At 44.8% G+C, this 12384-nt stretch overlaps 1 protein-coding gene and 1 long non-coding RNA gene across 2 annotated transcripts in view; one reads left to right on the forward strand and one right to left on the reverse strand.

Moving 5' to 3' along the window:
- The window catches only part of EPS8L2 (EPS8 signaling adaptor L2), a 65761-nt gene that overhangs the window by 2343 nt on the left and 51034 nt on the right, over positions 1 to 12384 (reverse strand). Inside the window, exons 13-20 of the mRNA XM_074842357.1 lie at positions 11411 to 11559; positions 11123 to 11249; positions 10633 to 10748; positions 6832 to 6943; positions 5645 to 5752; positions 4015 to 4156; positions 1202 to 1385; positions 263 to 395 (exon numbers count right to left, since the gene is read on the reverse strand). Of these exons, the coding sequence (XP_074698458.1) occupies positions 263 to 395; positions 1202 to 1385; positions 4015 to 4156; positions 5645 to 5752; positions 6832 to 6943; positions 10633 to 10748; positions 11123 to 11249; positions 11411 to 11559 (1071 nt within the window). The remainder of the gene's footprint in view (positions 1 to 262; positions 396 to 1201; positions 1386 to 4014; positions 4157 to 5644; positions 5753 to 6831; positions 6944 to 10632; positions 10749 to 11122; positions 11250 to 11410; positions 11560 to 12384) is intronic.
- LOC141930902 (uncharacterized) overlaps positions 5964 to 12384 on the forward strand; it is a 47622-nt gene continuing 41201 nt past the window's right edge. Inside the window, exons 1-2 of the long non-coding RNA XR_012625427.1 lie at positions 5964 to 6276; positions 7483 to 7532. This is a non-coding gene — a long non-coding RNA (uncharacterized LOC141930902). The remainder of the gene's footprint in view (positions 6277 to 7482; positions 7533 to 12384) is intronic.

The raw sequence follows: 12384 nt of genomic DNA on the forward strand, positions 1-12384 counted from the left end.
GTAGAGCTGGTTTGGAAGGGCTGAGTGATACAGGTAAGAAGGCAGATTCATTAGTGGAGACAGGGTGATCTGCCTTACAGATCTGGGGTTTTTTACCTTAAAAGAATAATTAGCATTTTTAGGTGGTGTGGTTTTTTGGTTGTGTGGGCTTTGGTTGGGTTTTTTTTAAATTGTGTTTCTTAAAATGTCTGTTTTATGGGATGTCTGACACTGCTGATACAGGCACCCATTCAGGCAGGAGTTGTCTGGGAAAGCTACTTACCTCCAGTTGGTTTTTCTCCACTGTGATTTTACTGTATACTCTGTTTCCCTCATCACCACATACTTTCTTCAGCTCCTCTCTGTTGAGGGAGAAGAGCTGAGCTCCGGTAAGGATGCCAAGGTGTTCCACTGTCCTGGGAAGACACAAAGCGAGGACATGATAATTGTGCTACACGTGCTAAAGGTGAGGAGTCAGAGGTAAAGGGATGAGGAGCAGCTGAGGTGCAGCCGCTGCACCAGGAGCACAAGGCCTGGGGCTGTGCCAGGGTGGCAGCTGTTGGGTAACCAGTGTCACCCTGGCGTCCACTGTGTCCCCAGCCCCGTGGGTACTGCAGTGATTTCACTCCAGTTGCACCACGTTTGGGAGCAGTCCTGGAGTTCCTCTTAGCTCGCTGTGCAGAGTGTGAGTTGTAACTCGTAACCTTTGACTACGTGCAGCTTTTTGGTCCTTCCCAGTGGCTGGGAAGATTTGCTAGCCCCAGCTGAGGGTCTGCCTCTTCCTCAGAGACAGGCAGTCATCTGGAATTCACATTTCAGGCCACAGGTTTAGTTAGTTAATTAGTTATTTTTCTCTAAGTTCAGCACTCTGAACTGGCTAACTGGGACCAGACAAGCACCAGCGGTAGGATGTTGTGCAGCGTTTGGCCATGAGGTGTGTGAATAAGCAAGACCATTCCTTTATTTGCAGCTACTCATTAGGTCTTTTGCTGCACTGTAAGACAAGGTTTATGTGATAATGTATAAGAAAGGGAGTGAGTTTGGGCTCTGAATGTACTGGTTATAGAGTCTGGATTTAATATGATTGAAATCTAACTCGCAACACAGGCTCTGTAAGTAAATACCAGTGACTTGTAATCCAGCTGAAATGTTGCAAGCTGCCTCCCCCACTCCTTTTTAAACGAAGGACCAGCATTTCATATAGTAGTAAAGCAGATCTTACTCTTTGCTGAATGACTTTGCCTCCAGCCAAGCTTTGACTTCTTCAGTGCTGGATTCGAAGGTGAGAGGCACAAAAACTTGCTGAGGCTTTTCCACTTTGAAATTCCGCTGGGGAGGCTGAATTTTATTGTTTGTGATCTTCTTTAGCAACTCATCGTTCAGCTCATCCATTTGATGAATAAGTTCTGGCAAAACAAGGCACAAGGTAGAGAGTAGGGAATTAAAGCAAGTCTTCACTCACAAATCCTATTAAATTAATGTGTTTGCGGGGAAAAAGTAAAGAAGATCAAAATGTGGCTTTGCATTGTTATTAACTCTGTAAATACACCAAAGGAAAGTGCTTTTGTATTTTAGTTTTCAAGAACAAGTTTAAGTGCTTTGTTAGAATAGTAGGTTGAGCAACGACTTTTTGACCTTCAAACTGCCATCAGGAATGTGCAGAGGGAGACCGCCACAGTTTTGGAGGCTAGCAGGCTGTGGGAATCTCCCCTTTCCTCCCAAGCCAACACTCTCAACTTCCCTCAGCTTTTGAAACCTCACTTGCTCTTTGGAGAAACCCAGATTTCTGCAGCTCTTCTCCAGAATGATGGAGAGAAGGAATCACAAAATAACAGCCAAGTGCTGGTTGTCCACATAGTGATCACTGAATCTAAAAAGCTGCTCAAGGGTTTTTTGCAGTGTGACTGCCCCAGGACAAGGGCACGGTTTGGTACAAGCACTGCGTGCCTGAGATTTTGGCCTCATTGCTTCAGCAATGTCCATTAGGCTAATTAGAGAGTCTTGGAACAACTACTGCTCTTCCTGGAAGAAAGGAAATCTCTGGTTCTGATGTTGGACAGCATTGATATAGCTGTATAATTTCTATCAAAAAGTGCATTCTCTGTCATGGTATATACCAGCAGATTCTGACCTATCTCGTTCAACAAGCACGTATCCCCCAGTCTGTGTTTAACTGAGTAGAGATTGGTCTGGTGTGAAAAAGGAGAGCTCACACCTGTAGAGGCACTTGCTTTTAGTCAACAGGAACAAAACTACCCATCAATCTGCCTGGGAAATTCTTGTTCAGAAGCACTTCTTGGGGGAAAAGTGTGTTGTATTTGGCAAAATAGTAGGAAAACATTTTGATAAGAACACATTCATTTTGTGTGACTGGTGTCTGTAGCAGGTGGTGGTAAGGACCTATATTTTCACCTGTTTTATATACAGATTTATATTGGGATCTATCTTGTTTCTTGTGTTGCTGACCTATCCTGTTCATCACGCCTCATTCAAAGGACATAAAACCCTGCAACACCAACTAGCAGAAGTTTGCTCAAGGGTGTAAAACCTGATCTGGCAGTGTCTTCTCCTACTGGTGCTGTCAAGTGGTGTCAAGGGACAGGGTCTCTTTTCCCTGATGTCTGGTGTTGCTGTTGTGTTTTTGCTTCAGTTTGTCATCTTCCTGTTTTTGAGTTACTTAGTTCCCTTTAGGCTATTGAAATAAGGAAATTGCCCTGCAAACTTAGCAGCAGGGAGGGGAAAAAACCCAGACCACATGAGACAGCAGAGGTCAGGGAGGCCTGACTATCTGTTTCTGAGAACGAGGTTCCCATTTTTCTGCACCCCTGCGTTGCCATTTATTTTCCTCCCATTGGCCCTTCGCTATTGCCTGATGTGGAAGGCCAGTTCTGTGAGTGCCTACAATTAGCATCTTGGTTTTGAGCTGTAGCCCTGATCCCTCTGCTTTTCAGTCCTCTCTGCTACTTCTAATAAGTAATTTGCTGATCCAGATCCTCAGAGCTTCAGCTTTTGCTGTGCAGCTACATAGAAGTGGCAGGAAGCATGAACTGGAGTGAGCAACACACTCATAAAACTCCAGTGACACATCATCTAACACCACTTTTTCCATGAAACTCCTGAAAACTGTAGAGTAACTCAGTGTTATTAACAGATAAGTGTCTGTGATGCTCATATTGTGGGACTTTCCGTCATCCCAAAACGGCTTCTGCTTCCAGGAGTCCATGGTAGCTGAACAGGGGGTGAACCCCAGTTGTGGCCTTGGGGAGACAGCTTGCTACAGGTGTCCATGGGGTGGGGTGTGATAAGGGGGTGAGGTGAGCAGGGCTCCTGGTCTGTCTCACGCTCTCTGACCCCGCATAGCATGTGGGAGTGATGTGAGTCTCGTATGTGGCCGATCTGCTGGCTGGGATTTCTCTGAAACCACAGGAAGGAACGGGCCAGGCGGGTGCTGCGTGTGTGGCAGGAGACAAGGGCAAAGGAGGTGAGAGAAAGGGATTGACCTGAATGTCTGTGGTTGCTTAGACACGCTTAAACGTTTTGGCAGGGAAAGGAAACTCTCCTTGGGAGGAGGAGAAAGGTCAAGCTGGAAGGAGGGTTACGGTGATCACTTTTTTGCCCTGCTTGTCCCAGGCTGCCTGAGATGTGAGTCAGTGAGCTCCTCAGGGCCGCTCTGTTGGCTGTTGTACTAACTACCTGGAGTCTCCTCTGTACATCTCCTCCAAAACCACTGCTGGTCTGTTGCTTTTCACTAAAAGGTGCAGTCACTGCTTGTGCAGAGCCTTGTGGGAGGGGACACACTTGGGTAAGTCTGGTTACATGCACACAGCAACCAAAATCAGCGGACAGACTGTTATGGTGAATGTGAAGAAAGAAGGAAATCCACCGGGACAGAGAGTGAGCAAAAGGATGCGCTCACATAAACTTTTCAGTTAAGTCTGGCAATGCAAAGCCATGGTGCCATGCTCTCTGGCTGCCTGAGGCTGCTCTGTGTGGGGTAAAAGGCCCGGATGCTGCAGCACGGTGTGGGACACATACGTTCTTTGGCGTCCTGGGGAGAGTTGCGCGATAACATTTCACTTCCCCATTTATCCCCAGCGTAGCTGGCAGGTAGCTTGTGAGTTGGGCTGGATGGTCCATATCCCCTGGGGCTCAGGTCTCCTTTGTACCTCTGGTTAGACTAGGTGATAAGAAAGAAAAAAAAATGGTGTAAGAATTTTTTTTTGCCATTTTTCATTTTCTTAGATTTTTTCTTCCCACCCATGATAGCAAATTGAGGGACAAATTGCCATGTGCTGATCTGGGGCTGCTCAGTTGAGGCTGATGAGAGCTCAGGTGGAGCTGCATGAAAGAAGTTAATTTCTGGGGTTGCATGGGAACAAACAGAACCCAAACCAAAGGCCGAAGACTGAGTGAAGGCATTTACATCCCTGGAAAACATGTCGCACTCACCATGTGGAGAGGCATGGTGTTTTTTCCTTGCTCACTACTGCTGTGGATGACTGCTCTCACATGAGTGACTTGGCCCTTTAGGCTTTGCTATGCAGAAATTACTGCTCGTAGGGCTTCCTTGGAGATGGAGAGCAATGGAGGCAAAAGGATTTTTATATGAAGAGAAAACAAACTGAAATCCCATCTGAAGCTAAAGCATCACTGCTCTAGTAACTGGATGTTAAGTGGGACCACTGCCAGTGCCCATAGCAGTCTGGAAAGAGTTTTTTTATGTTTTCTTGATTAAACTAACAGGGCTTTTGTTCAGAGGCCTGCTGGGGCACCTTATGCTTTGCCCAAACTGTGAAATACCAAAGTGGGGATGCAATTCTGTGCTTCCTTAGGGCATTTTGAGCTCTCCACCTTCACATTTTTGCAATGCAAGGTGCTTGAGAGCCATATTCAATTAAAACTCACTTAGATGGTATTTCCATCTGCCTCCACTCCAGTAACTTGTTCCTGCTGCTGAACTGAACTGGATGTGGGAACTGTCTGGCTTTAATTTAACCTCCAACAAAAAAATCTCAGCATTTTCATGGCAAAATTTGCTTTTATGGCTGCATTAGCTCTCTTTTCCTGTTCACAGCACAGCTCTGAAAGCAGCAGGGTTTTGCAACAGAGGAGGTGGTAAACCATAGGCTGAGAAGTACGTGGGTTTTGGGGGGAAAGCCCTGACAAAAGGTGGAGCTTTTTCAAGCCACTATGGCCAGCAGCTGTTTGGTGACACCTCAACACGAGACCTTTTCTGTTGGGGTGACAAGTCATGGTGCTAGGCTCGGGGTGCACGTCCCTTTGTGCTAGGGTCTCACTTTGTAGCAGGATGCTGCCGATAGCACAGGACTCGGCCTTCACCCATCCCATAATCTCACCTGCCAGGCACTGCTAGCAGCAGGCAGTGTGCTTGGCATCTTGGAGTGGGAGGAAAGCGTGAGGCTGCTGCATGGACGGGAAGGATGGGCCTTGTTTGGGGAGGGGGAAGGTAACGGTGGCAAAGTGTGAGAGTTTTATTATAGGAGACTCAGGAACCTCCAGGATCCTGGTTCATCTACTTGTGAGAGTTCATCCCAATTTGTGCACAGCATCCTAAGGAATCCAGGGAGGTCTAATTACAAGATATTCTCAGAGGCTGATTATGCCCTGCAGGTGGCTATCAGTTAAATATCACCTGACTACAGACCTGTTCGAGTTCTTCCAGTTTCACCACATCCAGGATATTATAAGGGACATAACCAGCCTGCCCACTCCGGTTGAGCAACTTCCACCACTGCTTATTATCTTCCAACACCTGAGAAAGAGAAAAAAATTAATTTGCTAGCGAGAACATCAGATTTCTGGCATACATAAATGGCATATAATGGAAATAAGGCACACAGTAACATGAAGTTGTCAGAATAACATCATTGAGGGCAGGAGCTGGCAAATAGACCTGTTGCACTCATTTGCAATTCAGGACTGAAGCCTTTCCTGAAAAGCTGAAAGAGCTTATCCTAATGATGAGCAGGAGAGCATCTCTGGGGGAAAACAGATCTGGGGTGCTGAAGAACTCATAGTTCCCACTTAATTTGACTGTTTCTCCATCCTTTTTTTTTTTTTTTTTTTTCAGTGACTGAGTTTGTGTTGTCTTTTTGTATTAAAAAAACCAAATCAAGAGTGACTCCTGCCCAAGATGCCGGCGTGTTGTTATATAACTTGAATCACATGTCACATCATAAGACATAATATAATCACATCATAACCATGATGAAGCAAGGAGATTGCCCATTGCTGAGATATCTCCTAGTGCTCCTCCCCCTGTGCTCCTTCCAGCAGGTTTGTTTTGACCCACAGCTGTGATTTTTTAAATGTTTCTTTTTAAGTAATCTTCCCAGAATGGATGAGCTTTGCTGGCAAGACCCACACATGTTTCTCGTTCTAGCTACATTTTTCTCAAGTCATAGATCTGTTACAGTTAGTGTGTAGATCGAGACATGTCCTACATTCTCCAGCTGCCAACAGTGTTGTGGCAAGAGAAAGGTTATGAAAAAGGATCTTTTCACAGAAAATAATTCCTTGGAGAGGGGGGAGTGGTAATAATGAACATAGGCCCAGCAAGGGGGTGAACAGTGTACTACAGTGACTTGTTTTTCTTCCTCCTCATTGCTAATTAAGATGTGACTGATGTGTTTCAGCTGAGCAGATGACCCAGTGCATACAGTCAGCCTGCTCCAGCTCAGGCATAAAGCTTTAGATTTGAGCAAAGCTTCACATTACTGCTCAGAAAACACCAAGCAAAAATGAGCTGGCACTTGCCAGTATGTCAGGATCTCTGTCCCATTCCTGGAAAGGGGAGGAGGGTGCGGCTCTTCCCCCAGCATGTTTGCTTACCTCCAGGATTTCATCCTTAAGCACTGAGAGTTCATTGGCATTTCGCGCGGTGAAATCGTAGCGGATTTTGGCATATCTCTTGGGCAGAGCCATTCCCTGTGCCTCAAAATTCCTGCAGGAGAAAAATAAAAAGGGGGGAGTTTTACTGGAGGCCCATCTAATAACTAGGGCAATATAGGTTCACTGGTAAAAGAGTAGTGAGGGCTGTGCACCAGTGCAGGTAGAGAGACAATTGTGTTTGTGTTAGGAGGGGGCAGTGCCTATTTGCTACTCTATTTTGAGGAAGATTTTCACCCCTCATTTTAGTGAAACACCCTGTATTTGGGAAAACAAAAAAAGCTGTAGAGCTGTTTGGTTAGTGGCCTTTTTGGGGGACTATGAGGCGGCTGCTTTCAGGGTGGAAGAAAAGACTTCTTCCCCTGTCACTTGTTTCTTTGCTGCAGCAGGGGCTGGGGAGACTGACAGAGAACAAACAAAATGCTCTGATTGCACCTCCTGTGAAAAATAAGTGTAAAACCCTCATGTCCTGATAAGTGGAAACAACTGCCCCCTTTGCCAGAGTAGGGGAGAAGCAGTCAGCAGCGCTGGGAGAAGGGGAATTGAAAAGGAGTGTCCCTAGAACTGACTGGAAATCTGTGGTTTTTTCATCAGGCAGTGAATGCTGAGCTACCGAAGCAGAATTCTGCGAGTTCCCAGGAAAAGTGAGTTTGAGTGTTTCTATTCTAATATACATTTTTGAGGAAAAGGAATGTGTTTAAGTATTTCTGACACAAGAATATATGTTTTTCAATGTTGAAATGACTTTTCATTTGAAGAGAGAGACAAAATAAATACAGTAGACTGTCAAAAATGAAAAATGGTGGAAAAAGTGCAATGAAAGATTTCCTTTGACCCAAACTGAAATGGTTTATTTTTTCATAGTTTATTTTTTCTTTGCCTGGCTTAAGGTAGATCTCATCTTTTTCTTCTCTGGTTAAGATGGCTGTAGTGTTCTTTTTTAATTCCAAAAATGTTTGCAGTATGGAAAAACTGCCTTGCCTTGTTGTGTAAGGACAGGTAGGAACTATTTTAATGCACCTCCTGTGGATATGTCTGCTTATGCCTTGCAACCCACACAGCCACCTGCAGCAGAATACTCCTGGGTGCTGTATTCACAGTGGGCACGCCAGCAGTGGGACAGTTTCTCCTCCAGTTTATGTCAAGTTCTGTGTAACTTGGTGAAGCTGGTGCTTCCACTATGAACTCTGGTCTTTAACCTGATGTTTTCCATTGCTAAGTTCTTTGTTTTGGTCAGTGATTTTACATCTATGATCTGTGGAAATTCGGCTCTTTGTGGACTGCTTCTGAGGTGTCTGTAAAACCTGACTTTGAAAAACAAGCCCATTATGCTTAGTTTCAGGTCATTTTACTGTCTGCATTAGATAGTTTTTGGAGGTGTGAAAAAGGCTGAAACCACTGGTTCAGTGGTTTGATAATCATGTTTATGGCTGTAGTGTTGTCTTTAGTTCACTTGATTTGGGATAACTCTTGGTCTAGTTACAGCCACGTGCGATATGTGAGTTGTAAATCTGTAGTGGGGAAGAGATTGGAGCAGACTGATGGAATCCACCAGTCAGGAAAGGGAGTGGTGGCCTTTCCCAGCAGTGCCCTGAGGGCAGGGAGGAGGAGGAAAGCCCTAGTTAGGTAGAAATGACTTCTTTTGTAGCATTCCAGAAGGTAAATGAGTTATGAGGAAGGAGATGAAGGCTGGAGGAGTTTGAGGCTAATGTGTACTTTAACATGCACCTAGATTTTACGCAAGTGACCTTTGTTAATTATTGTAATATTGCTTGGGGCTTTCATGACACTTCTCTGCAGCTAAAAGCCCTGGTGTAAATAACAGTACTGCTGCATGGGTATTTTTGTTAATATAGGGTCTCTTGGTTAGAAAACTAGTTCAAACTACTCTGAAAAAAGCATGAGTATAGCAGGAAATATGTCTGTCCCAGGACTGTGATCTTGTCAAGCATCAGGGCAGCCTCGGCTGAGGTCTGCTCTGGACTGAAGAAGGCATCTAAGGACATTCTCAATTTTAGCATCTGCTTCAGTGCTATTAACTTTGATGTTTTTTTCTTAAATGTTATCCATAAGGAAAACTTGCTGTTGAGAGTCTGAAAGATAGGTAAAAATGTGCACAGCACCTATCCCAGGAGAAGAGGGATCCTCAGCTGTGCTCACGCTGTAGTTGGATCTGGGTGGTGTCTAAGGGAAATGGTCACCCTGGCAAAAAGGCGCCCCGTTTATAGTTTGTCTGTGCTGAGACTAGCAGATGAAAATGTTTCCTTACACATATTATTTACCAGTCACTAAAGATGGACTTAAATGTTCTCATGTAAACTAAGTTCTCCTTATTTTTTGTAACTTCACTGAGAAAAATGGAATTGGAGAAGAGAATTTGTTACTGTAATTCTTTCTCTACTCAACCCTGTATCTGTACCATTTTATGGTCCCACCAGGACCTTTGGGGGGCTGGGGGGGAATGGAAAGAATAAGTTATTTTGCTGATATAAGGTATTTTGCTGTGAATTTGAACTTTGTTGTAGTAATAGAACTTATAAATCTTTTAGATTAGAACATGAAACCAGAAAATAGTCTGTCTTGAAGGATTTTCCCAGTTGAGAGCTGCCTACAGAAAAGTGCATGGTTAAGTGCTTTGCTGGGTCTGGACTTCCAGCCTTTAAAGATCTGAAGTTGATAACTTCATGTCAAATCACTGCAAAGCGGAGTATTGCAGAGAATTATTTTGCAATTTGGGAAGAGTTTGTTGACACTCTCAGATCTCGGGAAAATTTCAAAGGCGTAATGTAAACAAGCAAGCAGATGAAAAGCCTCTAAACTTATACCACTGCATAACTAGTGATGGAAAACTAGCAGTGAGGCAGAGTGTCTGGTTAAATTGTGAAAGAGCCATCTTGGAAAAAAGCTCGAGGCAAAGCGGTGACCTGGCTGGTGCTGGGTTGGGAACTGAACTTTCCAAGACTTCTGAAGAAAGCGGAGGTTTTTCCCCCAATTTTCTGGATTTATTTCATTAAGAAGCGTTGTCTGAAATTGGCGCCCTGTCAGTTTTCCTGATGGAGAGATGGGCAAGACTGGAAATATTCTCATTTTATTCATCCTCTAATAAATGCTTTTCCCTTTTGTTGTGTCTAAAGCAAAAGGAGGAGCTGCTGCCTCCAGTGAAATAAGATGGCACAGCCTCAGTTAAAATGTTTTCCATGCAGGGCTGAGGTCAGGCTGCTCTTTCCCAGCACTGTGTTTTTCGAGCGGCAAGCTTGTGTGTGCTCATGCCTTAGTACAGATTCCTCCCATAAGCAGGTTCTTTCTGTGCAAGCTATTGTGGCTTTAGGATGAATGGAGAGATAGTAGCTTCTCTAAACGTATGGAGAACAGAAGCACGGCACCGTATCTTTGGCACGTGAACCTTAATATCGCTTTGGTGGGCTGAGGTTATGAAACAAGACCTACTCATTGACTAATGAAGTCAGTCAATGTTTTTGCCTCTTGTGATGGAAAACACATGTAACCATTTCCTTGTAGACCTGCTGGTGATTAAAAAGCAGACAGTGTTTACATGAATAATCCCTCATCTGATCTTTGAGTTCTCTTGATCTTGTTAACAACTCTGAATTAATAATGGCAGAAAGTTATCTACCAGGATGCCAAAACATCCTGGTGTCACGATATGTTGGGGTGGGGGGGTGGTGTCATGAGGTTACAAGGTGGGAGCCAAGTGCCGTTGTCAGGGTGGTGCTGATACGTTACCTATTTACATGCTGAGTTACGTTCTGTTTAAAGGCATCCACAGCTTGTGTCTGATCAGCGGTCTGGCCGCGCTTGAGTGAGGAGTTACGGTAAGGATATCCATTGGCTGATGATAGCTGGAAAGGCAAAAATGGAGTCAGTGTTACCAGGAAAGAGAAAAGATGTATTGGAGAAAAGGAGAGTGAGTGGCAGATGGTCTGGAAGATTTTGATCATGATGAGGTGCATCCCAAAGAAATGGTCTTCAGGCAAACCTGTATCTGTGGGGCTCAGTTACGGTATAGTATCCTATTCCCTGTTGATAGGAGGTGAGGCTGGTTATTGCTGCCCTTTTCTGGCCTTAGTTTCTTTCTATATTTGACTGGAGTGACCAGATCTGAGTTTTGCGCCAACTACTTGTTACACACCACTGCAAAGTCCACAGATCCATCTCTCTGAAAAAGGGGGAGGGAGTGGGAAAGAAAAGAGGATGACCGGGGTCAAACACTAACCTCTTCTTGCAAGTGTCCAATGTCTATTTCCCAGGGAGCTCCGCGGAAGATTTCTATGGGTGGTTCCCAGCCATTGCGGAATTTGGGGATGTAGGTGGGGATGTTTGCTTCTCGGGGCCATTCAGCTCTAGGACATGAAGTGCGGAATATGTGGTGAGATTCACAAGGAACATGTCTCTGAAAACACGTCAGGGAGAAGCAGGGACATCGGGGCATCCTTGATCCTCTGTCCTCTCTGCCTTTCTCAAGAGCTTGGGGAACCTGGTGAGATGGCAGCTCTGGCCTCACCTGGATCTGGTCCACGTCTCTCCCAGGGAGTCCCAGAGGTTTATCTCTTTTGGTGTCAGGTGTCCTCGGAGGAAATCTGTGGCGTCTTTAGAAAGAAGCGGGCTGACAACAGACCTGGCAAGCTCAGGGCCACCACAGCTACTGATGATCTGGATTAAATGCAAACACACGCAAGTGTGAGAAATCTTGTAGGAAACATTCAAAATTATCAAACCAGCACAAGCCCAAAGGAACAGAAATCAAAGACAGAAAAATCAGTGGCTCTGATCCCTCAGAGTCTCTGTGCCTGCCCACTCCAGAGGAAGCCCATGTACCCCCCATGGTGGGTACCTCTAAAACCAGGCCAATTCATGTGAGACCTGCACTTCCAAAGTTCTCTTCTATGCCTTCATATGTAAGGGTGAGGTTTCACAACGCAGATGAACTAAATTAATGGTCACTGAAACCCGAAAGGGATGCTGTATTCCCTCAGCATCCCCTTATCCTTGCACTGCACTGATAGTACTTGATTGGCGGATTTTGTCTAATTGATTTTGCTTAATAAACAAGGTATATAGTTCTTGGCTATGTTCTCCATGGTATAAAATGAAAGCCAGAGAACAAGCCTTCATGCCAAGGGATGGCTTGATTCCTGTTGACAGCAGCTAATCCTTAGATCAGCTCCATTGTCTCAAGAACCATCAACCTAAATCTTTGAAGAAGACCGGATAGTTCAGAGGAACACAAGAATTTTTTCTACTGGAGTCAAAGCAAGGTCTGATCTAAAAATTAGACGTTGTTAGAGACAGGATACAATGCAAGCTAGCACTTTAAAAAAAAGAAAATCACTTGGTATTTCTGTGTCCCTTCTGGCTTCTTTTTCAAGTTGTGATTCCTGCTTCCTATTTTCAATGCAAATATTGAGTCATGTTTGCTTGAAGGTGGGATCAGGCGAATTCCCAATGGGAACCATGACTGGCCTGCACTTTTGTTCA

This window comes from Strix aluco, chromosome 16, assembly GCF_031877795.1.
Source record: "Strix aluco isolate bStrAlu1 chromosome 16, bStrAlu1.hap1, whole genome shotgun sequence".
Classification (NCBI taxonomy): domain Eukaryota; kingdom Metazoa; phylum Chordata; class Aves; order Strigiformes; family Strigidae; genus Strix; species Strix aluco.